General features: G+C 50.5%; 1 protein-coding gene across 2 annotated transcripts in view; it reads right to left on the minus strand.

Annotated features, from left to right (window-relative positions):
• LOC141270713 (uncharacterized) overlaps positions 1-2,131 on the minus strand; it is a 119,816-nt gene extending 117,685 nt beyond the window's left edge. For both annotated transcript variants that reach the window (XM_073680798.1, XM_073680795.1), the window contains exons 1-2: positions 1,983-2,131; positions 1,674-1,853 (exon numbers count right to left, since the gene is read on the minus strand). In XM_073680798.1, the coding sequence (XP_073536899.1) occupies positions 1,674-1,853; positions 1,983-2,060 (258 nt within the window). In that variant the 5' untranslated portion in view covers positions 2,061-2,131. The remainder of the gene's footprint in view (positions 1-1,673; positions 1,854-1,982) is intronic.
• Between the last annotated feature and the right edge of the window lie 24,536 nt (positions 2,132-26,667).

Genomic DNA, 26,667 nt, shown 5'->3' on the forward strand with positions numbered 1-26,667 from the left:
GCAGGGGAGAGTTACAGAGGGTCAGCCCTGCAGGGGAGAGTTACAGAGGGTCAGCCCTGCAGCTGGGCAGGGGAGAGTTACAGAGGGTCAGCCCTGCAGCCGGGCAGGGGAGAGTTACAGAGGGTCAGCCCTGCAGCCGGGCAGGGGAGAGTTACAGAGGGTCAGCCCTGCAGCCGGGCAGGGGAGAGTTACAGAGGGTCAGCCCTGCAGGGGAGTCTTGGGAGATGTTTCTACGTGGTTCACTGTATATTTAATAGACTGTAGTTGTAGTGCCTGTTTTCTATGTGAGACTCTGTAGAGTGAGGTTATGGCAGCATCTAATCTTCATTGTCGGCACTTTGGACATTTTAGGTGAGCAGAAAAAAAAATCAGGAATTAGTGAAGAGGTTTACTCTATAAATAGACCCCTGGGTGCTATTAGAGTGTAGTTGTAGAATGAAAGTTGAAGAAGAAGTAAAAGACTGAAAAACAATAAGGCCGGACCAGGGGGTGTGTGATAAGAAAGGATGAGGATCACGTTTTTCTAAACTGACCACTGATAAGTGGCTGAGAAACTAGAGTACATCTGGCAGGACTTGGGGACCAAATCAGAGATCCAGTAAGGAATGATGGCTGCATTCACACACATTAGTTGAACACTAGCGCAGTACTCAGCTGCAGTCTGTATAACTGCACACCATGTTCTCACAACTATTTTTGACATTTTCCTTGATATATTGTTTACATCTATGGGATCCAATATCACTGGATATATTGTATTGATCACATCTTTCTCATTATAGTCTTCACATCATTGCATGCAAAATACCCCATAAGGTTGGCAATTTTGAAATACTTGTGCTGTGACAGTGTTAGAAGTAATTCAGATTACTCTATGTTCCTATTCTGAAAATTGATCACTCCGATTTAGGGCGCAGTCAGGCGGCCGTATAAATCTAACTGTAATCAGAACTCAGTGCACGGACTGGCCGGCAGCTCTACCAACCCAATAGTGACAGCTTCATTTAATTCCATGCAGCTGTCACGCTCTGGTTCGGAGAACTACAGGCCAGTACATGCACTGCATTCTGATCTCGGTCTGATTTATACAGCTGTCTGACAGCGCCCTTATGCTGAACTCCACAGTCATGTGTCTAATAAGTTCCAGATGGGAGTGTGAAAGGGTCACTAATAAATTGTCCATTCAGTGTATAATAATGTTGGAAAAAAACAAGAGTTAATACAAGACCTTCACAGCCTTCTACACATCATAGAGGAAATCACATGGCACCTTCTCTCCATCTACCTGATGATCCTGAGGAACACTGGGATCTTCTTGTTTACAGTCCTGTGGAAGAAGAGGATGGGGACATCTCTCTGGTGTTGTCCTCTTACTGGATAGAACTGGAGGAAACACATACAGGGACTGAATTCATTCTTTACATACAGATAATTATAGGCCGTGTGTATTTAGTCCTGTCTATTACCTGGTGATGTGAGGGGCTGGGGAACCTTCATCATGACGTCCTTGTACAGATCTTTATGTCCTTCTAAATACTCCCACTCCTCCATGGAGAAATAGACAGCAACATCCTGACATCTTATAGGAACCTGACACATACAATGATACAGTCATCCACCCGATCCCTTCATAGCGTTACTGTATAATGTCCTAGCATTCCCAGCAGTGTCACCTCTCCAGTCAGCAGCTCAATCATCTTGTAGGTGAGTTCTAGGATCTTCTGGTCATTGATGTCCTCATATATCAGGGAGTGAGGTGGAGGTCCCGTGATTGGGCTCAGGGGTCTTCTCCATCCCTCAGACACAGGGTCCTGACAGCGATCACTAGAGGTCTTCTTCACTACTGTGTAATCCTGGTTATGGAGAGACACATTAATAAATCTCACTACAGACATTTCCAGAGTCCTCACCTCTCCAGTTCTGTCCATCTGTTATTCCCATAGATAAGAATGATGTAATGTGACGTCATCAGAATCTCTCACCTCTCCAGTAAGCCGGAAGAGGATCTCTAGGGTGAGGTGTAATATCCTCTCCGCCATCTTGTCCCTGTCTCTATCCATCCTTGATGGTCAATCAGGAAAATTCTCTTATATAGAAGATCTCCACTGAGAGGATCCGATATTGTAGGGACCTGAATGGGGAGAAGATGACGATGTAACATCATAAAGATCCCATGTAAGAAATCTCCGGAGCTGTTACCGGCTTCACATGATCACTACATCCAGTCATGGCCCCGTCCTGCCCCTGGTATAACACACAATCACATTATAGTCACATACAGAGATTTATCACAGAATATCTCCAATCCAGAATTAAAAACACAGAAAAAAATATAAAACATTTAAATGATATCCTGATATACAACCATAATAGAGACTGTACAGTAAAAAAGCAACGAGCGACGTCAGGGAGGAAGTGACCCAATCTAATCCTATACAGACATAGATCCTGATATAAAGTGGTGTGAAAAAAGTGTTTGTCCCCCTCCTGATTTCTTATTCTTTTGCACGTTTGTCACACTTAAATTTGTTTTGTGATCTGAAACCTTTAACACAAAATGCTGTTTTTAAATTAAGGTTTTTATTATTAAGGAAAAAAGAAATCCAAACCTACAGGTCCCTGTGTGAAAAAGTGATTGCTCTCTAAACTTAATAACTGGTTGGGCCACCGTCAGCAGCAACAGCTGCAATCAAGCATTCGCGGTAACTGGCAATGAGTCTTTTACAACGTAGACAGCAGAATTAATGGTTCCATTTACCACAGAAAGTCTTCCAGGTCCTGAAGCAGCAAAATAGCCCCAGATCATCTCACTGACACCACCATATTTTACTGTTGGTATGATGTTCCTTTTCTGAAATGCTATGTTACTTATAAGCCAGATGTAATGGGACATACTTCTTCCAAAAAGTTCAACTTTTGTCTCGTCAGTCCACAGAGTATTCTCCCAAAAGTCTTGGCGATCATCAAGATGTTTTCTGGCACAACTGAGATGAGCCTTTATGTTGTGTTTGCTCAGCAGTGGTTTTCATCTTGGAACTCTGCCATGCATGCCATTTTTGCCCAGTCTCTTTCTTATGGTGGAGTCATGAACACTGACCTTAACTGAGGCAAGTGAGGCCAGCAGTTCTTTAGATGTTGTTGTGGGGTCTTTTGTGATCTCTTGGATGAGTCGTTGCTGCCCTCTTGGGGTAATTTTGGTCAGCTGGCCACTCCTGGGAAGGTTCACCACTGTTCCATGTTTTCGCCATTTGTGGATAATGGCTCTCACTGTGGTTTGCTGGAGTCCCAACGCTTTAAAAATGGCTTTACAACCTTCTCCACACTGATAGATCTTAATTACTTTCTCATTTTAATTGTAAAGTGCTGCGGAATATATTGGCGCTATAAAAATAAAAGTTATTCTCATTTGTTCCTGAATTTCTTTGAATCGCAGCATGATGTCTAGCTTTTGGTCTACATCAGTGCAGAGTCCCAGTGCTTCCCCCAGGACTGAGTCCTGTCCCCTGTATCACACAGTCCCTGCTCCCTCATTACTGGTCACCAGCGCAGAGTCCCGGTGCTTCCTCCAGGACCGAGTCCTGTCCCCTCTATCACACAGTCCCTACTCCCTCATGACCGGTCCCCAGTGCAGAGTTCCGGTGCTTCCTCCAGGACTGAGTCCCGTCCCCTCTATCACACAGTCCCTGCTCCCTTATTACCGGTCCCCAGTGCAGAGTCCCGGTGCTTCCCCCAGGACTGAGTCCTGTCCCCTCTATCACACAGTCCCTGCTCCCTCATTACCGGTCCCCAGTGCAGAGACCCGGTGCTTCCCCCAGGACTGAGTCCTGTCCCCTCTATCACACAGTCCCTGCTCCCTCATTACCGGTCCCCAGTGCAGAGTTCCGGAGCTTCCCTCAGGACTGAGTCCTGTCCCCTCTATCACACAGTCTCTGATCCCTCATTACCGGTCCCCAGTGCAGAGTTCCGGAGCTTCCCTCAGGACTGAGTCCTGTCCCCTCTATCACACAGTCCCTGCTCCCTCATTACCGGTCCCCAGTGCAGAGTTCCGGAGCTTCCCTGAGGACTGAGTCCTGTCCCCTCTATCACACAGTCCCTGCTCCCTCATTACCGGTCCCCAGTGCAGAGTCCCGATGCTTCCCCCAGGACTGAGTCCTGCCCCCTCTATCACACAGTCCCTGCTCCCTCTTTACCGGTCCCCAGTGTAGAGTCCCGATGCTTCCCCCAGGACTGAGTCCTGTCCCCTCTATCACACAGTCCCTGCTCCCTCATTACCGGCCCCCAGTGTAGAGTCCCGGTGCTTCCTCCAGGACTGAGTCCTGTCCCCTCTATCACACAGTCCCTGCTCCCTCATTACCGGTCCCCAGTGCAGAGTCCCGATGCTTCCCCCAGGACTGAGTCCTGCCCCCTCTATCACACAGTCCATGCTCCCTCATTACCGGTCCCCAGTGTAGAGTCCCGGTGCTTCCTCCAGGACTGAGTCCTGCCCCCTCTATCACACAGTCCCTGCTCCCTCTTTACCGGTCCCCAGTGCAGAGTCCCGATGCTTCCGCCAGGACTGAGTCCTGCCCCCTCTATCACACAGTCCCTGCTCCCTCATTACCAGTCCCCAGTGCAGAGTCCCGGTGCTTCCCCCAGGACTGAGTCCTGCCCCCTCTATCACACAGTCCCTGCTCCCTCTTTACCGGTCCCCAGTGCAGAGTCCCGATGCTTCCCCCAGGACTGAGTCCTGCCCCCTCTATCACACAGTCCCCGCTCCCTCATTACCGGTCCCCAGTGCAGAGTCCCGATGCTTCCCCCAGGACTGAGTCCTGCCCCCTCTATCACACAGTCCCCGCTCCCTCATTACCGGTCCCCAGTGCAGAGTCCCGATGCTTCCCCCAGGACTGAGTCCTGTCCCCTCTATCACACAGTCCATGCTCCCTCATTACTGGTTCCCAGTGTAGATTTCTTCTCAGCTTCAGCTCTTACCTGTGGCCGCTTCCTACACAGAAAACCCTTCACTTCCTACAAGCCCCATCCTGCTCCCCCCCCATGTGACTGATCACATGACTGTGACATCATCACAGGTCCTGGAAGCAGAACTGCAAAGGTTCCCAGAATAGAAAGGGTTGAGTGTGCTAAACTAGAACACGCCCATAATGCACAGTCAGGACACACCCCCCCCCCCCTGGAAATGACGTCATACCTGGAAGGAGCCCATACATTCTAGCGTTTACCGAATAGAAAGAAGGATAAATTCTGCTCAGCTCCGGGAAATGTCTCTTCCCCCCTACCGCCCCCAGCCACAGACATTTACCACTTCTCTCCCCCGGCAGGAGGAGATGTCGGAGGGAGCATGAGGGCAGTGACGCCCGAGACTGCTGGGCAGAGACCCAAATCCAGGAGACTGTCCGCTGTATCCGGGGCCGTCCGCCGTATTCGGGGCTGTCCGCTGTATCTTGGACGGTTGGGTCCTTTGGATTATTTGTGATCATTCACAGTCGGAGCAGATAGAACTTTCTCATTATTACATAATCTTCTCTATACGACATCGGGCTTTATGTGTCTGTAAGACATTGTTGCTGCATTTTTTATGCCTTTTCCCTCTTATTTTATGTCTTTTTTTTGTGCAGATGTGAAGCCGCGTTTTTAATGTGTTTTTATAGCACAGAAAAGATTTGATTTTGGACATACAAACGTCCAGGCCCAGATGATCTCACATCTACATTTTATAAATCCTTTTCCGAGCAACTAACCCCGATGATAAAAGCCTTTATCTATGTGTCACCCCAGGCCTGGATGCCACAAATATTAAAGGCTGTGTCTGAGAGCAGGAGGGAGGTTCCCTGGTCAGGGACCATTAGCATGCAGCACCTTCTGTCCCAGGCCAGTAGGGGGGAGCAGGCTGCCCCTATAAAAGCTGGAACTGGGGCAGGGTTAGAGAGACCAGAACCCACTTCTGAAGTGTCCAGAAGGGTTCTCAGAGAAGAGGGACAGGTCAGCAGCAGCTGAGGAGTCCATGAGGCAGAGGAGAGACTGCGAGCCAGGGACAGAGGCGACGAGAGACGGTCCTGGCTGAGAGAAGTACACAACCGGACATTGGGATCCGAGGCTGTCAGGGTTGCAAGCCCAGCAGCAGAGAACCAACCCGCGAGGGATTTCAGGTCCCTTGGCCTAAGAAGCCTGGAGGCTCCGCCACACAGAGGGACCAGTACAGCAAGGAGAAGCAAAAGGTACCCAAGGCCCGAGTCGCAAGCCATACAGGCAAAGTACACGGCCAGCTCAGGGACGTGGGCTATTACACCACGAAAAGGGGGATAGTCAGCAAGTAGGCCTACACACTCACCCTGACCAGCGGGGCTCGCCCGAATGCTCTCAGATACCCAGGCCCATTCCTAACCGGTACTCCTGTTGGGTCAGTAATAACATCTGCAATAAAGACCCTGGACTGTTTGAAGCGGACTCCGAACTCTTACTATTGCGGCCTGCACTATCACCCCCAGCATTCACCTACACTGCCCTGAGGCTACACTCTTCCCGTGGGGAGTTGTCCTACCCCTGTGCTGCACACCAACACCAGCCTCAGTGGTCTGCCTCACAGCGGCGGTTATCTCTGACCGCAATGCACAGGTGGCGTAGTCGGACATTCCCAAATCTATAAATAGACTGCCGCAGCATTTGGTCTGACCACCCTGAGCCACGGGATCGGGTTGCCACTACTACCCCCAGCATCGCACAGAAGCCCGGTCCCGGGTGCCCCACGGCCCAGGGGGCGAGTCAGCCTTTGGCGTAGTCGGCAGGATTGTGACCAACCCGCCACAAACGGGTATTGCGTGCCTGAAAAAGACTTTATACTTACCTGAGTGAAGTTTCCCACCATTCGGGGCCATTTCCTGCCAATCGGAGCCATTTCCCGCCGTCGGGCGCCATCTTCGGGATGCCGCGGGAGAAGAAGAGGGGCGTGGACGTCAAAAACGCGCGAGACCTGAAGTAGCGCCCTACGCTGAGACGCTGCGCAAGGTCCTGGAAGGAGATCCAGCGGACGCCGACGTCATCACCCCGCGACGCAAGGTCCTCACCCAGAGCATCGCGAGCGGAGCTGCGGCCTACAGAAGAGGATCGCCGGAAGGTAGGCCACGGTTTACTAGGGGGGAGGAAATGTCGGACGCGGAGGGACCCTCTACCACCAGCGTAGCCGCTGCAGCTGTGATGCCGTTTTCCATGCCCTATATCCCCGGAGCGGCCTGGCTGCCACAGTATGCCGACGAGTCGCATACCTTGGGCGACTTTAAAGAAAGGCTGTATAGCCTGTTCAAAGTTTATCCCCTGACAGAAGAACAGAAATTAAGCATACTGATAGGGCAGTTAACTGGTGCGGCCCAGCGGGAGGTAAAGTCTTGGACAGCTGAAGAGAAAAGGACTGTAAGGGGGGTTCTGACCCGTCTACGGGACACCTTTGATACCGCTACCTCAGCAGAAATCAAAATGCGGTTCTATGGATGTAAGCAGCGAGCTCAAGATAGCATCAGAGACTATGCCCTAAATTTACAGGAAGCCTTGGGGGCAATTAAGCAAGCTGACCCTGGCAGCGTGCAGGATACCGATAAACTGTTGACTGATCAGTTCATAGAAGGTCTGCTGTCCAGAGCCCACAGAACCCAGCTGCGCCTCATGGCCCTACAGAACCCCGATTTGACTTTTGCAAAGTTCAAAGATAGGGCCATCCAGGTGCTCTGAGAACCCGCACCAGGTGGCGCTGTAGTTTCCCAGCGCCCTGCCATCACTTACCACCGGGAGGCAGCGCCCTACCCTGCAGACCTTGTGGGGGCTGATACGCAGGCCCTAAGATGCCTGGTTTTACCCGTAGTGCTGGACGGTATCCCCATGAGTGCACTGCTGGACACCGGGTCCCAAGTGACTACCATCCCCTATGTACTTTTCAAGCAGTACTGGAGTGACACTGACATAACCCGCTATCCAGACAGTGACTTGAGCATCATCGCCAGCAATGGCCAGCCCGTGCCGCAGGTGGGGTTCAGAGAGATGACCATTAAGATTGGTAAAGTTGAACTGCCGGCACAGGGAGTGATCATTGTGGACACTGACCGACGAGAGAGTCACCCTAAAATAACATTGGGTACTAACGTGATTGAAAATTGTCTTTCAGAAGTGATTGTAATTTTGCAGCAGGTGACGATGAATGCGAGCTCTAGCCAACAGAGGGTCCTCCAGAAGGAGATAAGAGCCCTGATGAGATGACAACAGGTAGAACTGTCTGGTGGTGAGATCGGTAGCGTGAGGATGAGCGACCCATTCCCCATTGCCATGCCTCCCAAAAGTGAAATGATGATCTGGTGTCGGACTGCAATCGGGTTAAGAGGGAGAGACTACCAAGCCATGGTAGAACCCGTGTACTCAGACAGCAGGCCCACCATTTAGACAGCCCGGGGGGTGGTTGATGTCCGCCAAGGAAGGGTGCCCGTCCGGATCTTAAACATTGGGGAAAGGGAAGTACACTTGCCCCGGTACGCTACACTAGCCAAATTGTATACTGTTGAACACAATGCTGTCAGGGCCGTGGAACCCTTGCCTCCATCTCCCCAGGCGGAGGGTAATGGCTCCCAGAAACCCATGGAGGACTGGTGCCAGAAACTCCACATGGGTGCTGACTCCACTCCCTTGCACCAAAAACAAGGAGTCTACCAGGTGGTTCAGGAGTACGAGAGAATCTTTAGTAAGCACCAGCTAGACTTCGGCAGGGTGAAAGGGGTAGAACACCACATCCCCATGGGGAGCCACCCACCAATAAAAGAGAGATACAGACCTGTACCCCCTGCACATTATCAGAACGCAAAGGGCATGCTGAGAGAAATGAAAGAAGCCGGGGTCATTAGAGACAGCTGTAGCCCCTGGGCAGCTCCCTTGGTTCTGGTAAAAAAGAAAGACGGTACCATGAGAATGTGCGTGGACTATAGACAAATCAGTCGTATCACCCATAAAGACGCGTACCCGTTACCTAGGATAGAGGAGTCTTTAGCCGCACTAAAATCAGCTAATTTCTTCTCTACTTTGGACCTTACTAGCGGGTACTGGCAGGTTCCTGTGGCAGAGGCTGACAAGGAGAAGACCGCCTTCACCACCCCGATGGGATTGAGCGAATTCAACTGTATGCCATTCGGGCTCTGCAACGCACCCGGGACCTTCCAGAGGCTGATGGAATGCTGTCTAGGGCACCGAACCTTCGAGACGGTCCTACTTTACCTGGACGACGTGATTGTCTATTCAAAGACTTACGAGGACCATCTAAAGCACCTGGCCGAGGTGTTCGAGGCCCTGGCAGGCTTTGGCATGAAAGTGAAACCCTCCAAGTGCCATCTGTTAAAGCCGAAGGTACAGTACCTGGGGCACGTGGTGAGTGCAGAAGAAGTAGCCCCCGACCCCGACAAGGTCACAGTAATCAAGAGCTGGCCAAGCCCCTCAAACATCAAAGAAGTGAGGCAGTTCCTCGGCTGGTAGGCTACTACCGAAGGTTCATCCCCGGGTTCACAAAGATGGCGGCTCCAATGCAGGACCTCCTGATAGGTCAGTCTAAATCCAGAAGTCAAAAGCCACCCTTCAAGTGGGACAAGCCGGAAGAGGAGTCCTTCCGCCAGCTGAAGATGGCCCTCACGGGGGATGAGATCCTGGCCTACCCCGATTATGGCCAGCCTTTTATCCTCCACACAGACGCCAGTAATGTAGGGTTAGGAGCCATACTGTCCCAAAACCAACAGGGCAGAGAAAGGGTGATCGCGTACGCCAGCCGGAAGCTGAGGCCCACTGAAAGGAACCAGGAGAATTACAGCTCCTTCAAGCTAGAATTCTTGGCAGTGGTGTGGGCCATCACAGAATGGTTTAAACATTACCTGGCCTCCGCAAAGTTCACTGTGTACACGGACAACAACCCGTTGACACACCTGGACAATGCAAGACTAGGTGCCCTAGAACAGAGGTGGATGGCCCAGCTATCAAATTATGACTTCACAATCAAATACCGGGCAGCCATACCAATGCCAACGCAGACGCCCTATCAAGAATGCCCCACCTACCCGAAGGAGAAGAGGACTCGGAAGAGCTGGTGGAAGTAGAGCTCCCTGCGTTCCACCGGTATGGGGCCACTCAGTATTCTCACCGGGTAAGAGACAAAGACCTAACCACCGTCATGTTCAACCCTTTACCCCACCACGGCTGGGCTGAAACGCAAGATAGTGACCCTGCAGTTCGCCTGGTGAAAGACCTGTTAACCCAGGCAGACGCTAGCCCTGGCCCGGACGCTCCAGAGGAAGCCAAGCAGTTATGGAAGGAGAAAAGCAGGCTATTCCTCTACGAAGGTAAGCTGTGCAGAAGGCTTGTCAACCACCGGACGCACGAGCTGACCTGGCAGGTAGTGGTCCCGAGACGGGATGCAGCAATGGTCTTGGAGGCCTACCATGACAGAGCGGGACACTTCGGGTGGAAGAAACTGGAGTTCCTACTGAGAGAGCGGTTCTACTGGATCGGTATGAGAGGGGCCATAGAGAAGTGGAGCAGGGACTGCGGCCCATGTCACCTCAGAAGGAAGGACCGTACCAGCCAGAAGACACCCTTGAGGCCCATCGTCACCAGGCAGCCTCTTGAGCTGGTAGCTCTGGACCATGTGAAGTTGGCTCCAAGCCGGTCCGGCTACATCTATGCCCTCACGATTGTGTACCATTACTCCCGGTTCTTGGTGGTGGTCCCTGTTAAAGACTTGACAGCCCAAACAGCGGCTAGAGCCTTCCAACAACACTTCTGCCGTCCACACGGGTATCCGGAACAGGACTTGACAGATCAAGGTCCAGCGTTTGAGGCGGAAGTCTTCCAGGAGTTCTGCAACCTCTACGGCTGTAGGAAGATTCGGACAACGCCTTACCACCCGCAAACCAACGGGCTGTGTGAGAAAATTAACAATATCGTCAGTGATCTCCTCAAGACGTTGCCCCTGGAAGAACGCAGCCTGTGGCCATAGAAGCTGCCAGACCTGATAGACTTGTACAACCATATTCCGGTGAATGCTACCAACTGCACCCCGGCTTACCTGATGCGAGCAAGACCAGGTAAGCTGCCTATGGACCTGGAGATGGGAGTCCTGACACCCGAGGACACCTCCCCAGACGCGGACTGGGATACGGAACGGCGGCTACAGTACAAGAAGGTACAGGAGAGTGTGGAGAGGAGTCTGGCTCAAGCGAGAGAAAAGCAAGAGAGGCTCTTCAACCAACACGCCCCTGCTGGTCCCCTGGAACCTGGTGAGTGTAACATACCTGGCGGCGTCCTTGCATAGTGGTCCATCTCCCACTGTGCAAGAGCGCGTACTTGATCTCCAGTCCAGGGTGTCTCTCTGGCTTCCCTCCATGCTGTCTGTTTGCTTCTGTGTCTGCTGCTTAAGGGCGGCGCCCGATCACTTCCTGCTTTTTGTATCTGCTGCAGGCACACCCCTTGTGCGTCCTCAGCCTATTGCTGTCTATCACCTGGTATTTAAATCAGCTGCCCCAATTAACTGATGCCTGAGCATCTTGCCCTGTCAGTTGGCTTTTGTCTCTGACATGCCAGGTCCTGTCTATGTTACCTGCCTTGCGTTATCAGTTCCCGTGTCTGAACTGAGTCCTGTCTATGTCTCCTGCCTTGCGGTATCAGTTCCCGTGTCTGAACTGAGTCCTGTCTGTGTTCTCTTGTCTGCCTATCCTGGAGGCTGTATTTCTAGGCCTGTCTGAACACGCTCCTAGCCTGTTCCTCCCGCCTTCTAGGGGCCGATTACCTAGATCCGTTCCTGTATCTTGTCTGTCCTGTCTGAACACGCTCCTAGCCTGTTCCTCCCGCCTTCTGGGGTCGTATTCCCAGACCCGCTCCTGTATTCCGCTGCAGTGTCGGTCTCCTCCGTACACTCAGTTCCAGTCTGAACTCTCTCCTATCCTTTACCTGTTTTGCCTCTATGTCCGTTCCCTTCCTTTTTCTGCAGAGTCTGAACTCGTACCTAACTCCTGCTCGTTGTCACTGTATTTCCGTTTGTGAGTTTGTGGTCCACTCGCTACTTCTCTGCAAGTACCCTGTGGGTATCTGGTTCTGCCTTTCCCTTCTAGTCTGTTCCGTGTGAACAGAGCCCTGTTCCCACCGCGTCTGCGGTTTTCGCTTTACTCAGCTCTGTCCGCCACGTCTGCGGTTTTCGCTTTGCTCAGCTCTGTCCGCCGCGTCTGCGGTTTTTGCTTTGCTCAGCTCTGTCCGCCGCGTCTGCGGTTTTCGCTTTGCTCAGCTCTGTCCGCCGCGTCTGCGGTTTTCGCTTTGCTCAGCTCTGTCCGCCGCGTCTGCGGTTTTCGCTTTGCTCAGCTCTGTCCGCCGCGTCTGCGGTTTTCGCTTTGCTCAGCTCTGTCCGCCGCGTCTGCGGTTTTCGCTTTGCTCAGCTCTGTCCGCCGCGTCTGCGGTTTTCGCTTTGCTCAGCTCTGTCCGCCGCGTCTGCGGTTTTCGCTTTGCTCAGCTCTGTCCGCCGCGTCTGCGGTTTTCGCTTTGCTCAGATATGTCCGCCGCGTCTGCGGTTTTCGCTTTGCTCAGCTCTGTCCGCCGCGTCTGCGGTTTTCGCTTTGCTCGGCTCTGTCCGCCGCGTCTGCGGTTTTCGCTTTGCTCGGCTCTGTCCGCCGCATCTGCGGTTTTCGCTTTGCTCGGCTCTGTCCACCGCATCTGCGGTTTTCGCTTTGCTCGGCCCTGTCCACCGCGTCTGCGGTTTCGAATTTGTCTCCCAGTCTGTACTGGACCCTACCCAGCCTGCGCTCTAGTCTGCCTGTTCCAGTATTCCCCGGTGTGGGTCAACAGCCGTGTCCGGAGTCTGACCTGGAGTAGACCCTGGTTCCTCTGCTCAGTTCCTCCCTGGTGCACTGGCGTCGTATGCCGTCGTGCGACCTTGGTCGGATCGGGCAGATACTTAGTTACGCCCCTCCAGGCACTCTCCGGTTCATGGCACAGTGGAATCACTACATAAACATGCACACGCCAGTCAGTTCGGGTGTGTGCACTACAGCATGCTCAGGCCATGGTTCCCGTTGAGCCCCACGGCCTTCGCTCTCTGAGAAGTTTTCCAGCGAATACATGCATTAAAATAAATAAATAATTTTTTTTTTCCCTTTAGCTGAGTTCCAGGCGAATTACGCACCCGTCCAGATGGATCTATCTGCTCTCGTTCCTGCGGATCCGCTACGTTATTATGGGGATCCAAGACAAAGTCGTGCATTTGTGGAGCAATGCATGCTACACTTCAAGTTCTACCCTCTATGTTTTCCCACCGATCGGGTTAAGGTGGCATTCATTATGTCTTACCTGGCTGGTGATGCCTTGGAATGGATCAACCCCCTATATGAAACACAGGATCCGATCCTCCTGGACCTAATGGCCTTCGATGATCCTAACCCGGAGGCTCCTGCTGAAGCTTCACTTCCCAATATCCCGGAGCAGCCCCAATGGGTAATGTGTGTGGGTAGCGCAATAGTCCTCCAGCCAAATGAGACTACTGCCCACCCAGAATCCTCACAGGGTGACTTGGGATGTATTAACAGAAGCATACAGTCTAGATCACGTGAAGTCATTATCGGTCTTTACTCCTCTTTGGTCAGACCTCATCTGGAATACTGTGTACAGTTTTGGGCACCACATTTTAAAAAAGACATAGACAAACTGGAGCAAGTTCAGAGAAGAGCGACCAGAATGGTGACTGGTCTGCAAACCATGTCCTATGAGGAACGGTTGCAGGATTTGGGAATGTTTAGCTTGCAAAAAAGAAGACTGAGAGGAGACTTAATAGCTGTCTACAAATATGTCAAGGGCTGTCACATTGTAGAAGGATCATCTTTATTCTCATTTGCACAAGGAAAGACTAGAAGCAATGGGATGAAACTAAATGGGAGGAGACACAGATTAGATATTAGAAAAAACTTTTTGACAGTTAGGGTGATTAATGAGTGGAACAGGCTGCCACGAGAGGTGGTGAGTTCCCCTTCAATGGACGTCTTCAAACAGAGGCTGGACAGACATCTGTCTGAGATGATCTAGTGAATCCTGCTTTGAGCAGGGGGTTGGACCAGATGACCCAGGAGGTCCCTTCCAACTCAACCATTCTATGATTCTATGACTACGCTGTCCGGAATACTTCTCCCAACCTCAAGAGGCAGTCCAGACGTGCTAGACGTAGAGGCAAGCCGTCACGCCAGGGTCTGTCCTCCCTGAGACCTCCTGACCCCAACCTTGAAGTCCCTACTGAAGCTTCATCTCCCTGTATCCCGGAGAAGCCCCAACGGGTAATGTGCGTGGGTAGTGCACCAGTTCTCCTGCCCGAAGAGACTTCTGCCCATCCAGACTCCACACAGGAGAACTTCCTGCACCCGGCATCAGATGCTTCACCCACTTTAACCGGTGTGCATGTCCAAGGATGCTCCAAAGCTGTGGTTACCTCAGAGTCTGTGCACCTCTACTACCTGGCGGAGGACCCCCAGTTGCCTCCTGAATCCTCCGGGATACCACTCGATGACAAATGGAGAGAGACTTCTCTACACCCGGTACTCGATACTTTGTCCGCTTCGTCCTGTGAGCCTGACAATGGGTACCCCAAAGTGGTAGTTACCCCCGAGTCTCTACACCCCTCCGACCAGGCGGAGGACCTCCAGTTGTCTCCTGAACCCTTCGGGGTGCTACCTGGTAGCGAAAGGACAGAGACTCTCCTATACTCTGTACCTGATACCTCGCTCGCTTCGTCCAGTGAGTCCAACCTAGTGTACTCCGAAGCAGAGGTTACTCCCGAGTCTCTACACCCCTCCGACCAGGCGGAGGACCTCCAGTTGTCTCCAGAACCCTTCGGGGTGCTACCTGGTAGCGAAAGGACAGAGACTCTCCTATACTCTGTACCTTATACCTCGCTCGCTTCGTCCACTGTGTCCAACCTAGTGTACTCCGAAGCAGTGGTTACTCCCGAGTCTCTACACCCCTCTGACCAGGCGGAGGACCTCCAGTTGTCTCCAGAACCCTTCGGGGTGCCACCTGATGGTGAATGGACAGAGACTTTCCTATATCCTGGATCTGATACCTCGCTTGCTTCGTCCAGTGAGTCCGACCTAGTGTACTCTGAAGCAGAGGTTACCCGTGAGTCTCTATACCCGTCCGACCAGGCGGAGGAGCTCCAGTTGTCTCCTGAACCCTTCAGGGTGCTACCTGATAACGAATGGACAGGTACTCTCCTATACTCAGTACCTGATACCTCGCCCGCTTCATCCAGCGAGTCCGACCTAGTGTACTCCGAAGCAGAGGTTACCCCCGAGTCTCTGCACTATTCCGACCCGGCGGAGGACCCCCAGTTGTTTTCTGAATTCTCCTGGGTACCACCAGATAACAAGGTAACAGGGACTTTTCTACACCTTGTACCTGATACCTCGCCCATTTCATCCTGTGAGTTTGACAAGATGTACCCCGAAGCAGAGGTTACCTCCGAGTCTCTGCACTCCTCCAACCCGGCGGAGGACTTCCAGTTGTCTCCTGAACCCTCTGGGGTGCTACCTGATAAGTGGAGAGAGACTTCCTTGTGTGCTGTTCCTGGTACTCCACCCGTTTCGTCTGTTGCTGAGGATGGCTGGATAGGAGGTAGCATCCTAGCTATCCAGATGAGACCAGTTTCTCCAGTGGACAGTGGAAGTGATCTCCTTGAAGTAAAGGATTGGCCCTCGAATTCCCTGGGAAACATTCTGGCAGGCTTGAAGAAGAGGCGGCGTAAGGGGGGGGGGGTACTGTAACATACCTGGCGGCGTCCTTGCATAGTGGTCCATCTCCCACTGTGCAAGAGCGCGTACTTGATCTCCAGTCCAGGGTGTCTCTCTGGCTTCCCTCCATGCTGTCTGTTTGCTTCTGTGTCTGCTGCTTAAGGGTGGCGCCCGATCACTTCCTGCTTTTTGTATCTGCTGCAGGCACACCCCTTGTGCGTCCTCAGCCTATTGCTGTCTATCACCTGGTATTTAAATCAGCTGCCCCAATTAACTGATGCCTGAGCATCTTGCCCTGTCAGTTGGCTTTTGTCTCTGACATGCCAGGTCCTGTCTATGTTACCTGCCTTGCGGTATCAGTTCCCGTGTCTGAACTGAGTCCTGTCTATGTCTCCTGCCTTGCGGTATCAGTTCCCGTGTCTGAACTGAGTCCTGTCTGTGTTCTCTTGTCTGCCTATCCTGGAGGCTGTATTTCTAGGCCTGTCTGAACACGCTCCTAGCCTGTTCCTCCCGCCTTCTAGGGGCCAATTACCTAGATCCGTTCCTGTATCTTGTCTGTCCTGTCTGAACACGCTCCTAGCCTGTTCCTCCCGCCTTCTGGGGCCGTATTCCCAGACCCGCTCCTGTATTCCGCTGCAGTGTCGGTCTCCTCCGTACACTCAGTTCCAGTCTGAACTCTCTCCTATCCTTTACCTGTTTTGCCTCTATGTCCGTTCCCTTCCTTTTTCTGCAGAGTCTGAACTCGTACCTAACTCCTGCTCGTTGTCACTGTACTTCCGTTTGTGAGTTTGTGGTCCACTCGCTACTTCTCTGCAAGTACCCTGTGGGTATCTGGTTCTGCCTTTCCCTTCTAGTCTGTTCCGTGTGAACAGAGCCCTGTTCCCACCGCGTCTGCGGTTTTCGCTTTGCTCGGCTCTGTCCGCCGCGTCTGCGGTTTTCGCTTTGCTCGGCTCTGTCCGCCGCGTCTGCGGTTTTCGCTTTGCTCGGCTCTGTCCGCCGCGTCTGCGGTTTTCGCTTTGCTCGGCTCTGTCCGCCGCGTCTGCGGTTTTCGCTTTGCTCGGCTCTGTCCGCCGCGTCTGCGGTTTTCGCTTTGCTCGGCTCTGTCCGCCGCGTCTGCGGTTTTCGCTTTGCTCGGCTCTGTCCGCCGCGTCTGCGGTTTTCGCTTTGCTCGGCCCTGTCCACCGCGTCTGCGGTTTCGAATTTGTCTCCCAGTCTGTACTGGACCCTACCCAGCCTGCGCTCTAGTCTGCCTGTTCCAGTATTCCCCGGTGTGGGTCAACAGCCGTGTCCGGAGTCTGACCTGGAGTAGACCCTGGTTCCTCTGCTCGGTTCCTCCCTGGTGCACTGGCGTCGTATGCCGTCGTGCGACCTTGGTCGGATCGGGCAGATACTTAGTTACGCCCCTCCAGGCACTCTCCGGTTCATGGCACAGTGGAATCACTACATAAACATGCACACGCCAGTCAGTTCGGGCGTGTGCATTACAGTGAGCAGGTCCTGAAGCGGACGAGAAGGCTTCACAAGCTAGATGACCAGTGGGAGAGCGACCCGTACACAGTACTGCCGTCCAACCACGACAACCCGAAGATATGTGTAATTACCAAGGATGGAGGAGAAACCACTAGCACTGTCTCCAGAGACCACCTAAAAAGGTGCCCCGAGTAACTACAGAGTGCAGGAGAAGATCAAGATGACCTTGAGCCCGCAGTGGACAAGGAAGAAATGGTCAGCACCGTTCTCGGAGAGTTCCCCCGGTCCTGGACTCGGATAAACAATGCCATAGTGGTACCTACAGGAGAGCAGGAAGAACAAGAAGAACCCATGCCAGCAGCCCAGGAGAGTCAACCCTCTGCTGACAGTGAGCCTGCCATGCCTGCGGTAAGCCAAAGGACCCGCAGACAGCTGCCTGCCCTGCCTGTGAACCCAGCTAGTAGCTGTACCCTAAATGATAGTGGGGAAAGCCAGGTTAGACCACCACCAGACAGTGGGTTATGCAGGTCAACCCGGAGCACTAGGGGTCAAGTACCAGCTCGCTGGAAGATCTAAGCACAAAGTCTACATTTACCTGTAAATATTTAATGTTTTATGGTTGTTACCTGATAATTAATAATGTTTTTCCAGTTTTTCCTAGTTCAATGGACTGACAGGTCATGGACCCTGAATGGCCGGAACTGTCTTGTAGATAGTTGCACTTGGTGCCCTCTTGTGAAGATGGCCACAGAAGAAAAACCTGTCCGGCGTGGCTCCCTTGTGGTCCAAAGTAGTTAGCTCGGCCTTGTCGCCACGCCCAAGGACAGGAACTTTGGGTTTATGGAGACAGGCCCCACACCGTGGAAAACTTCACCTTGTTGGGTGATATGGACACCCGGTCACGGAAGCGCCGTGACCTTAAGGACAAAATGTGCTTGTAAATATGTTATGTTATTGTTTATACCCTGTTTGTTGTTGGCCAAAAAGGCTTAGTCCCGGAGTACTAAATTTTACTAGGGGGGAATGTGTCACCCCAGGCGTGGATGCCACAAATATTAAAGGCTGTGTCTGAGAGCAGGAGGGAGGTTCCCTGGTCAGGGACCATTAGCATGCAGCACCTCCTGTCCCAGGCCAGTAGGGGGAGCAGGCTGCCCCTATAAAAGCTGGAACTGGGGCAGGGTTAGAGAGACCAGATCCCACTTCTGAAGTGTCCAGAAGGGTTCTCAGAGAAGAGGGACAGGTCAGCAGCAGCTGAGGAGTCCATGAGGCAGAGGAGAGACTGCGAGCCAGGGACAGAGGCGACGAGAGCCGGTCCTGGCTGAGAGAAGTACACAACCGGACATTGGGGTCTGAGGCTGTCAGGGTTGCAAGCCCAGCAGCAGAGAACCAACCCGTGAGGGATTTCAGGTCCCTTGGCCTAAGAAGCCTGGAGGCTCCGCCACACAGAGGGACCAGTACAGCAAGGAGAAGCAAAAGGTACCCAAGGCCCGAGTCGCAAGCCATACAGGCAAAGTACACGGCCAGCTCAGGGATGTGGGCTATTACACCACGAAAAGGGGGATAGTCAGCAAGAGCATAGAGAGAGAACGGTAGGCCTACACACTCACCCTGACCAGCGGGGCTCGCCCGAATGCTCTCAGATACCCAGGCCCATTCCTAACCGGTACTCCTGTTGGGACAATAATAACATCTGCAATAAAGACCCTGGACTGTTTGAAGCGGACTCCGAACTCTTACTATTGCGGCCTGCACTATCACCCCCAACATCCACCTACACTGCCCTGAGGCTACACTCTTCCCGTGGGGAGTTGTCCTACCCCTGTGCTGCACACCAACACCAGCCTCAGTGGTCTGCCACGCAGCGGCGGTTATCTCTGACCGCAATCCACGGGTGGCGTAGTCGGACATTCCCAAATCTATAAATAGACTGCCACAGCATTTGGTCTGACCACCCTGAGCCACGGGATCGGGTTGCCACTACTACCCCCAGCATCGCACAGAAGCCCGGTCCCGGGTGCCCCACGGCCCAGGGGGCGAGTCATCTACATCTTCGATTCCACCCCACTCCCATGTCACTTCACAGCTGCACATATTACAGTTATTCCAAAACCGGAAAAGGATCCCCAATTCTGCAAAGCTACAGCCAAATTTCCCTGTTAAGGCTGTGTGCCCACTATGCGTTTTTCAAGCATTTTTGCGGCGGAATTTCCATAGCGAAAACGCTTAAAAAACGCTTGGTAATACGTGCCCCATGGTCCCCAATGATAATCCGCATGTGCTGTGCACACGCAGTGTAAATTTCCGCTGTGGACACGCGGCGTAATTTCCGCCATTGACTTGCATTGAATCACTTAATATCTGCATGACTACATGTGCACATGCTGATATTAAGTGATTCAATGTGCGGATGGTACCTGGGTCTGGAGAAGATGAGACTCTCCTCCAGACCCGGGTACCATAGTACCTGTTAAAAAAAGAATTTAAAATAAAAAATTAATTATCATTATACTTACCTTTCGATGGACCCCGGTCTCCTGTACGGCTCGCGATGGTCTAAAAGGACCTGCGGTGACGTCATTTAGTCATGTGACAGGTCACGCGACCGCTGACGTTGGCGGTCACGTGACCTGTCACACGACTAAATTACGTCACCGCACGTCATTTTAGACCATCGCGAGCCGTACAGGAGACCGGGGGCCATCGTCAGGTAAGCATAATGTTTATTTTTTACCATTTTTTTTTTTTTTTAACTGGTTGTATGGATTTATATAGTGTGACCAAGCTGTCAAGCACTTTCCAAGTGATGCTAAAATCGCTTGGAAAGCACTTGTCAATCCGCATGCAGTAATGCATGCAAAAACGCTTGAGAAACGCTTCTAAATGGCAGGAAAAATGCATGTAAAGTCCGCATGCGTTTTTTCTGCCAGGGAGATGCGGAAAAAATCTGCAGCAATTCTGCATCATGGGCACATAGTCTAAATATTGACTTGAACATGTACACTAAATTAATTGCAAACAGATTGAACCCTTATCTTCTGGCCTTAGGCTATGTGCCCACGATGCAGAAATGCTCCGGATTTTTCCTGAGCGTTTCTGCTCTCCCTGGCAGAAAAAACGCATGCGGATTGTACGTGCGGATTGTAGATGCGGATTGTACATGCGTTTTTCCTGCTAGGGACATGTGGATGTGAAGCGTTCTTCACAGGCATTTCCGCATGCGGGTTGACAAGCGATTTTAGCATCACTTGGAAAGTGCTTGACAACTTGGTCACACTATATAAATCCATGCAAACGGCATGGATTTATATAGTGTGCCCGAAAGAATGGTAAAAAATAAATATATACTTACCTTCTGATGGCCCGCGGTGTGCTTGTCTCTGCTTGCCGGCAGCTTGCGGTAGATTTAAGGACCTGCCGACATCAGCGATCGCGTGACCCGTCACATGACTAAATGACGTCAGCGGAGGTCCTTTAGTCTACCGCGAGCTGCTGGCAAGCAGAGACAAGCACACCGCGGGCCATCAGAAGGTAAGTATAATATTTATTTTTTATTTTACTCTTTTTTTTACAGTACTATGGTCTGGAGGAGAGTCTCCTCTTCTCCAGACAAGGGTACCATCCGCACATTGAAACGCATGGATTCCGCATCTGCAGATGCAGTGATGCGGAATCCAAGCGTTCCAATGCAAGTCAATGGTGGCGAAAACGCCGCGTTTACGCAAAATAATTGGTAGTGCTGCGGATTTTTCCGCAATGATAATCCGAAATGCACAGCACATGCGGATTATCATTGGAGAACATGGCAGACCTTCTACCAAGCGTTTTTTAAGCGTTTCTGCAGCGGAATTGCCGCTGCGGAAACGCTTAAAAAATGCATAGTGGGCACAGCCTTACCTTACCCTGACCAGGTGGGCTTTGTTCCAGGCAGAGAGACACATGACAACACACTCAAAACCCTTGATATCATTAATTACACAAGCTTATCTAAAACTCCCTTCATGATTCTGTTTTTGGATGTCGAAAATGCTTTTAACCCCTTAATAACATCTGACGTACTAATACGCGTCTGTGCCCTGGGACTTAAGAGCCAGACCCGTATTAGTACGTCATGGCGATCGCGCGCGCACACAGGCTGTGCGGGCGCGATCGCCGCCGGGTGTCAGCTGATTGTCATAGCTGACACCCGGTACTATGTGCAGGGAGCGGTCACGCACCGCTCCCAGCACATTAACCCCCGCGATGCTGCGATCGAAGTCGATCGCGGCATTGCGGGGGCAAGGGGAGGTGATCGCCGATACTCACCTCCTCTTCCGGCTTCCAGCGCAGTCTGCAAAGGCTTCCCGGGTGTTGCCATGACGACCCGATGTCGTCATGACAACATCCGGGTCACCAGAGAGCAGGAAGATTGCTTGGACATGCGCAGTGCATCTCCAAGCAATCTTCACACTGTGCACTTCTGACAGCCTTCATGGCATAGGGATGGTGCTCCATTCCTGTGCCATGCAGGCGATCAGAAAAAAAAAAGTGAAAGTCCCAGAGTGGGACAAAGTAATAAAGTGTATAAACTGTGTGAAAGTGGAAAAAAAAAAAAAAAAAATGTGCAAAAATATTATAAAAAAATAAAAAAAATAATACACCAAAAATAAAAATATAATGTACCCATCAATAAATATTATTATAAAAAAAATAAAAAAAAAACAATAAAAGTACACATATTTGGTATCGCCGCGTCCGGAACAACCTGACCTATAAAACTGTCCCACTAGTTAACCCCTTCAGTGAACACGGTAAAAAAAAAAAAAAAAAAACCAAGCAAAAAACAATGCTTTATCACCATACCGCCAAACAAAAAGTGGAATAACACGCGATCAAAAAGACGCATATAAATAAAAATGATACTGCTGAAAACGTCATCTCGTCCCGCAAAAAACAAGCCGCCATATAGCTCCATCAGCCGAAAAATAAAAAAGTTATAGCTCTCAGAATAAAGCGATACTAAAAAATATTTTTTTCTATAAAATAGCTTTTATTGTGTATAAGCGCCAAAACATAGAAAAATTATACAAATGTGGTACCGCTGTAAACGTACTGACCCGAAGAGTAAAGCTGCCTCATCAATTTTACCACACGCGGAACAGAATAAAAAAAAAAAAAAAAAAACAATTCCTGAATTGTTGGTTTTTGTTTATTCTGCCTCCCAAAAATCGGAATAGAAAGCGATCAAAAAATGTCACGTGCCTGAAAATGGCACCAATAACAACGTCAAGTCATCCCGCAAAAAACGAGCCGTCACATGACTGTCTGCCAAAATTTGGAAAAATTATAGCTCTCAAAATATGGCGATGCAAAAACTAGATTTTACAAAAAATGCGTCTTTTAGTGTGTGACAGCTGTCAGTCATAAAAACCCCATATGATTCTGGCATTGCTGTAATCACACCGACCCGAAGAATAAAGTCGTCTAATCACTTATACCGCACAAGGAACGGCGTCAAAAATAAACTCTTGAGTTAGGATTGGGCTAGGGTTAGGGCTGGGTTTGGGGCTAGGGTTGTGCTGGGGCTAGGGTTGTGCTGGGGCTAGGGTTGTGCTGGGGCTAGGGTTGTGCTGGGGCTAGGGTTGTGCTGGGGCTAGGGTTGTGCTAGGGTTAGGGCTGGGGTTGGGATTTTTTTCAAAAGTAAGAAAAAAAGATGACGATATGGCGACTAGTGTTGAGAGCAAGTGCTCGCTACTTGAGTTTGCATCGGGTGCTCTGGTATGCATTTAGTATCGTGGGTATTTGAGTGACATGCTCGAGTCTCTGCCCCATATGCTTCGCGGCCAAAAAACTTTACGGGGATTGCCTGCCATGCACGAGCGATCCCCGCATGTTTTTTTTTGGGTGTCTAATAACCGTGAAACATGCGGAGCAGGGACTCGAGCATGTCACTCGAGCACACGCTGTACATGGTGCATACCTGAGTACCCGATGCAAACTCAAGTAGCGAGCACTTGCGCTCAAGAATAATGAAAACTTATTCAATATGATGACCTAATGTAAACAAATAATGTGCCGTACCTCTGGGTTCAAAATGTTCACTATACACCTTAATAAAATCTTTGAGGGGTATAGTTTCCAAAATGGGGACACTTGTGGGGGAGCTCCACTGTTTAGGCACATCACGGGCTCTCCAAACGCGACATGGTGTCCGCTAACAAATTGAATGGAAAATCGGCTCAAATTGTTAGCGGACACCACATTGCGTTTGGAGAGCCCCTCTGTGCCCAAACTTTGGAGCTCCCCCACAAGTGACCCCATTTTGGAAACTAGACCCCCCAAGGCACCTTTCTAGATGCATAGTGAGCACTTGGAACCCCCAGGTGCTTCACAAATTGATTCGTAAAAATGAAAAAGTGAAAAAAAAAACACTTTTTCATTTTTATGAATCAATTTGTGAAGCACCTGGGGTTCCAAGTGCTCACTATGAATCTAGATAGGTGCCTTGGGGGGTCTAGTTTCCAAAATGGGGTCACTTGTGGGGGAGCTCCAATGTTTGGGCACACAGGGACTCTCTAAATGCAACATGGTATCCGCTAACAAATTAAATGGAAAATCGGCTCAAATTGTTAGCGGACACCACATTGCGTTTGGAGAGCCCCTCTGTGCCCAAACTTTGGAGCTCCCCCACAAGTGACCCCATTTTGGAAACTAGACCCCCCAAGGCACCTTTCTAGATGCATAGTGAGCACTTGGAACCCCCAGGTGCTTCACAAATTGATTCGTAAAAATGAAAAAGTGAAAAAAAAAACACTTTTTCATTTTTATGAATCAATTTGTGAAGCACCTGGGGTTCCAAGTGCTCACTATGAATCTAGATAGGTGCCTTGGGGGGTCTAGTTTCCAAAATGGGGTCACTTGTGGGGGAGCTCCAATGTTTGGGCACACAGGGACTCTCCAAATGCAACATGATATCCGCTAACAAATTGTCGGCTCAAATTGTTAGCGGATATCATGTTGCATTTGGAGAGTCCCTGTGTGCCCAAACATTGGAGCTCCTCCACAAGTGACCCCATTTTGGAAACTAGACCCCCCAAGGCACCTATCTAGATGCATAGTGAGCACTTGGAACCCCTAGGTGCTTCACAAATTAATTCGTAAAAATGAAAAAGTGTTTTTTTTTTCACTTTTTCATTATTACGAATCAATTTGTGAAGCACCTGGGGGTTCCAAGTGCTCACTATGCATCTAGAAAGGTGCCTTGGGGGGTCTAGTTTCCAAAATGGGGTCACTTGTGGGGGAGCTCCAAAGTTTGGGCACAGAGGGGCTCTCCAAACGCAATGTGGCGTCCGCTAACAATTTGAGCCGATTTTCCATTCAATTTGTTAGCGGATACCATGTTGCATTTAGAGAGTCCCTGTGTGCCCAAACATTGGAGCTCCCCCACAAGTGACCCCATTTTGGAAACTAGACCCCCCAAGGCACCTATCTAGATGCATAGTGAGCACTTGGAACCCCTAGGTGCTTCACAAATTGATTCGTAAAAATGAAAAAGTGTTTTTTTTTTCACTTTTTCATTATTACGAATCAATTTGTGAAGCACCTGGGGGTTCCAAGTGCTCACTATGCATCTAGAAAGGTGCCTTGGGGGGTCTAGTTTCCAAAATGGGGTCACTTGTGGGGGAGCTCCAAAGTTTGGGCACAGAGAAGCTCTCCAAACGCAATGTGGTGTCCGCTAACAATTTGAGCCGATTTTCCATTCAATTTGTTAGCGGATACCATGTTGCATTTAGAGAGTCCCTGTGTGCCCAAACATTGGAGCTCTCCCACAAGTGACCCCATTTTGGAAACTAGACCCCCCAAGGCACCTATCTAGATGCATAGTGAGCAGTTGGAACCCCCAGGTGCTTCACAAATTGATTCATAAAAATGAAAAAGTGTTTTTTTTTTCACTTTTTCATTGTTACGAATCAATTTGTGAAGCACCTGGGGGTTCCAAGTTATTTATTAACTCTTTTGTGTGACATATCGCTCTGATTTCAGGGCTTAAAAATTCAAATTTTGAAAATTGCAAAATTTTCAAAATTTTCGCCAAATTTCCGTTTTTTTCACAAATAAACGCAAGTGATATCGAAGAAATTTTTCCACAATCATGAAGTACAATATGTCACGAAAAAACAATCTCAGAATCAGGGGGATCCGTTGAAGCGTTCGAGAGTAATTACCTCATAAAGTGACAGTGGTCAGAATTGTAAAAATTGGCCCGGTCATTAACGTGCAAACCACCCGCGGGGCTTAAGGGGTTAACAGAATTTCCTGACCTTCCCTTTCACAAACTGTGGACCATATTGGTCTAGGTTCAATATTTAAATTTAATATATTTGCTCTATATCACTCACCCACGGTCAGACTAAAAATTAATGATTCATTAATAAACCTTTTTTTACAAAAATAAAGGCAACAAGGTTGTCTTCATCTCTCCCCCACTCTATATACTAATTGTGGAGAATATGAGGGATATCATTTCATGCCAATTGACTGCATGATATCCGTGTGAGACAGGTGGTCCAGTTTCAATAGCTCCAAGTGAAAAAACTCATACCTAGCTGCCAAGGCCTCTCTGGCAGGCTGAACCCCTGCCGGGAATCCACGCTGTCTAACTGCTTCAATCAAATTCCCCAGTCAAATGGGAGCTGTAATTTCATAAGGAGATAATGGAGTTATTATATGAGCTAGTCATATACTGGTTACATTTTTGAATTCTCAACGCGTTCTAGGACCCCAGGGTGGGGAGATACATAGAAAGGCAAGTAGAAGCCAGGTAGCAAAGCTGTGTTTGATCTCCAAGCTGCTCTACCGGTGCCCTGCCGGTGAGAAGTTATGATCTATCATAGGTTTTAGAGTATCAGCTAACAGAGCCCAAAAGATGGAAGCTAGGACCCGCCCGGGATGGGAAAGGGAGTGACCGACCAAAGGGTTCCATGCTCGTGCAAAGCTATTGCCCTATATTCACTTCTAAGGAAGGTCACGCCATGTATCGTGTTGAAAGGAACCGGAAAAAGCTGGCCCCCACACCTCCCATGTGGGTGCCAGCATCAAGGACGAACATCCCCCCTTTAGAGGGTGCTAGGGGGCAGCGTAGCAACCATCCATTTGTTCCGGATACGGTGTGTAACCTGTTGAGGGAGCTGTGGACCGTCTCCACGGTGAAGTGGCACCCGTACAAGTAAGACTGCAGACGCTGCAGGGCCCACACAACTGCCAGGCATTCCTTGTCTATCGGGGAGTATCCTCCCTCGTCAGGAGCTTCCTGCTCAGGTACAAAACGAGGTGTTCCTGGCCCGTAGAGTTGATCTGGCTGAGCAAAACACTGAAGCCAAAGTAATTGGCGTCGGTCTGTTCTACAAGTAAGCTGCTTTTACTGGAAGCTGGAAAAGGCGATCTTCAGCGCCTGGAA

Source organism: Phyllobates terribilis, unplaced genomic scaffold (assembly GCF_046119375.1).
Source record: "Phyllobates terribilis strain yellow unplaced genomic scaffold, ASM4611937v1 Scaffold_5__5_contigs__length_657084704, whole genome shotgun sequence".
NCBI lineage: Eukaryota > Metazoa > Chordata > Amphibia > Anura > Dendrobatidae > Phyllobates > Phyllobates terribilis.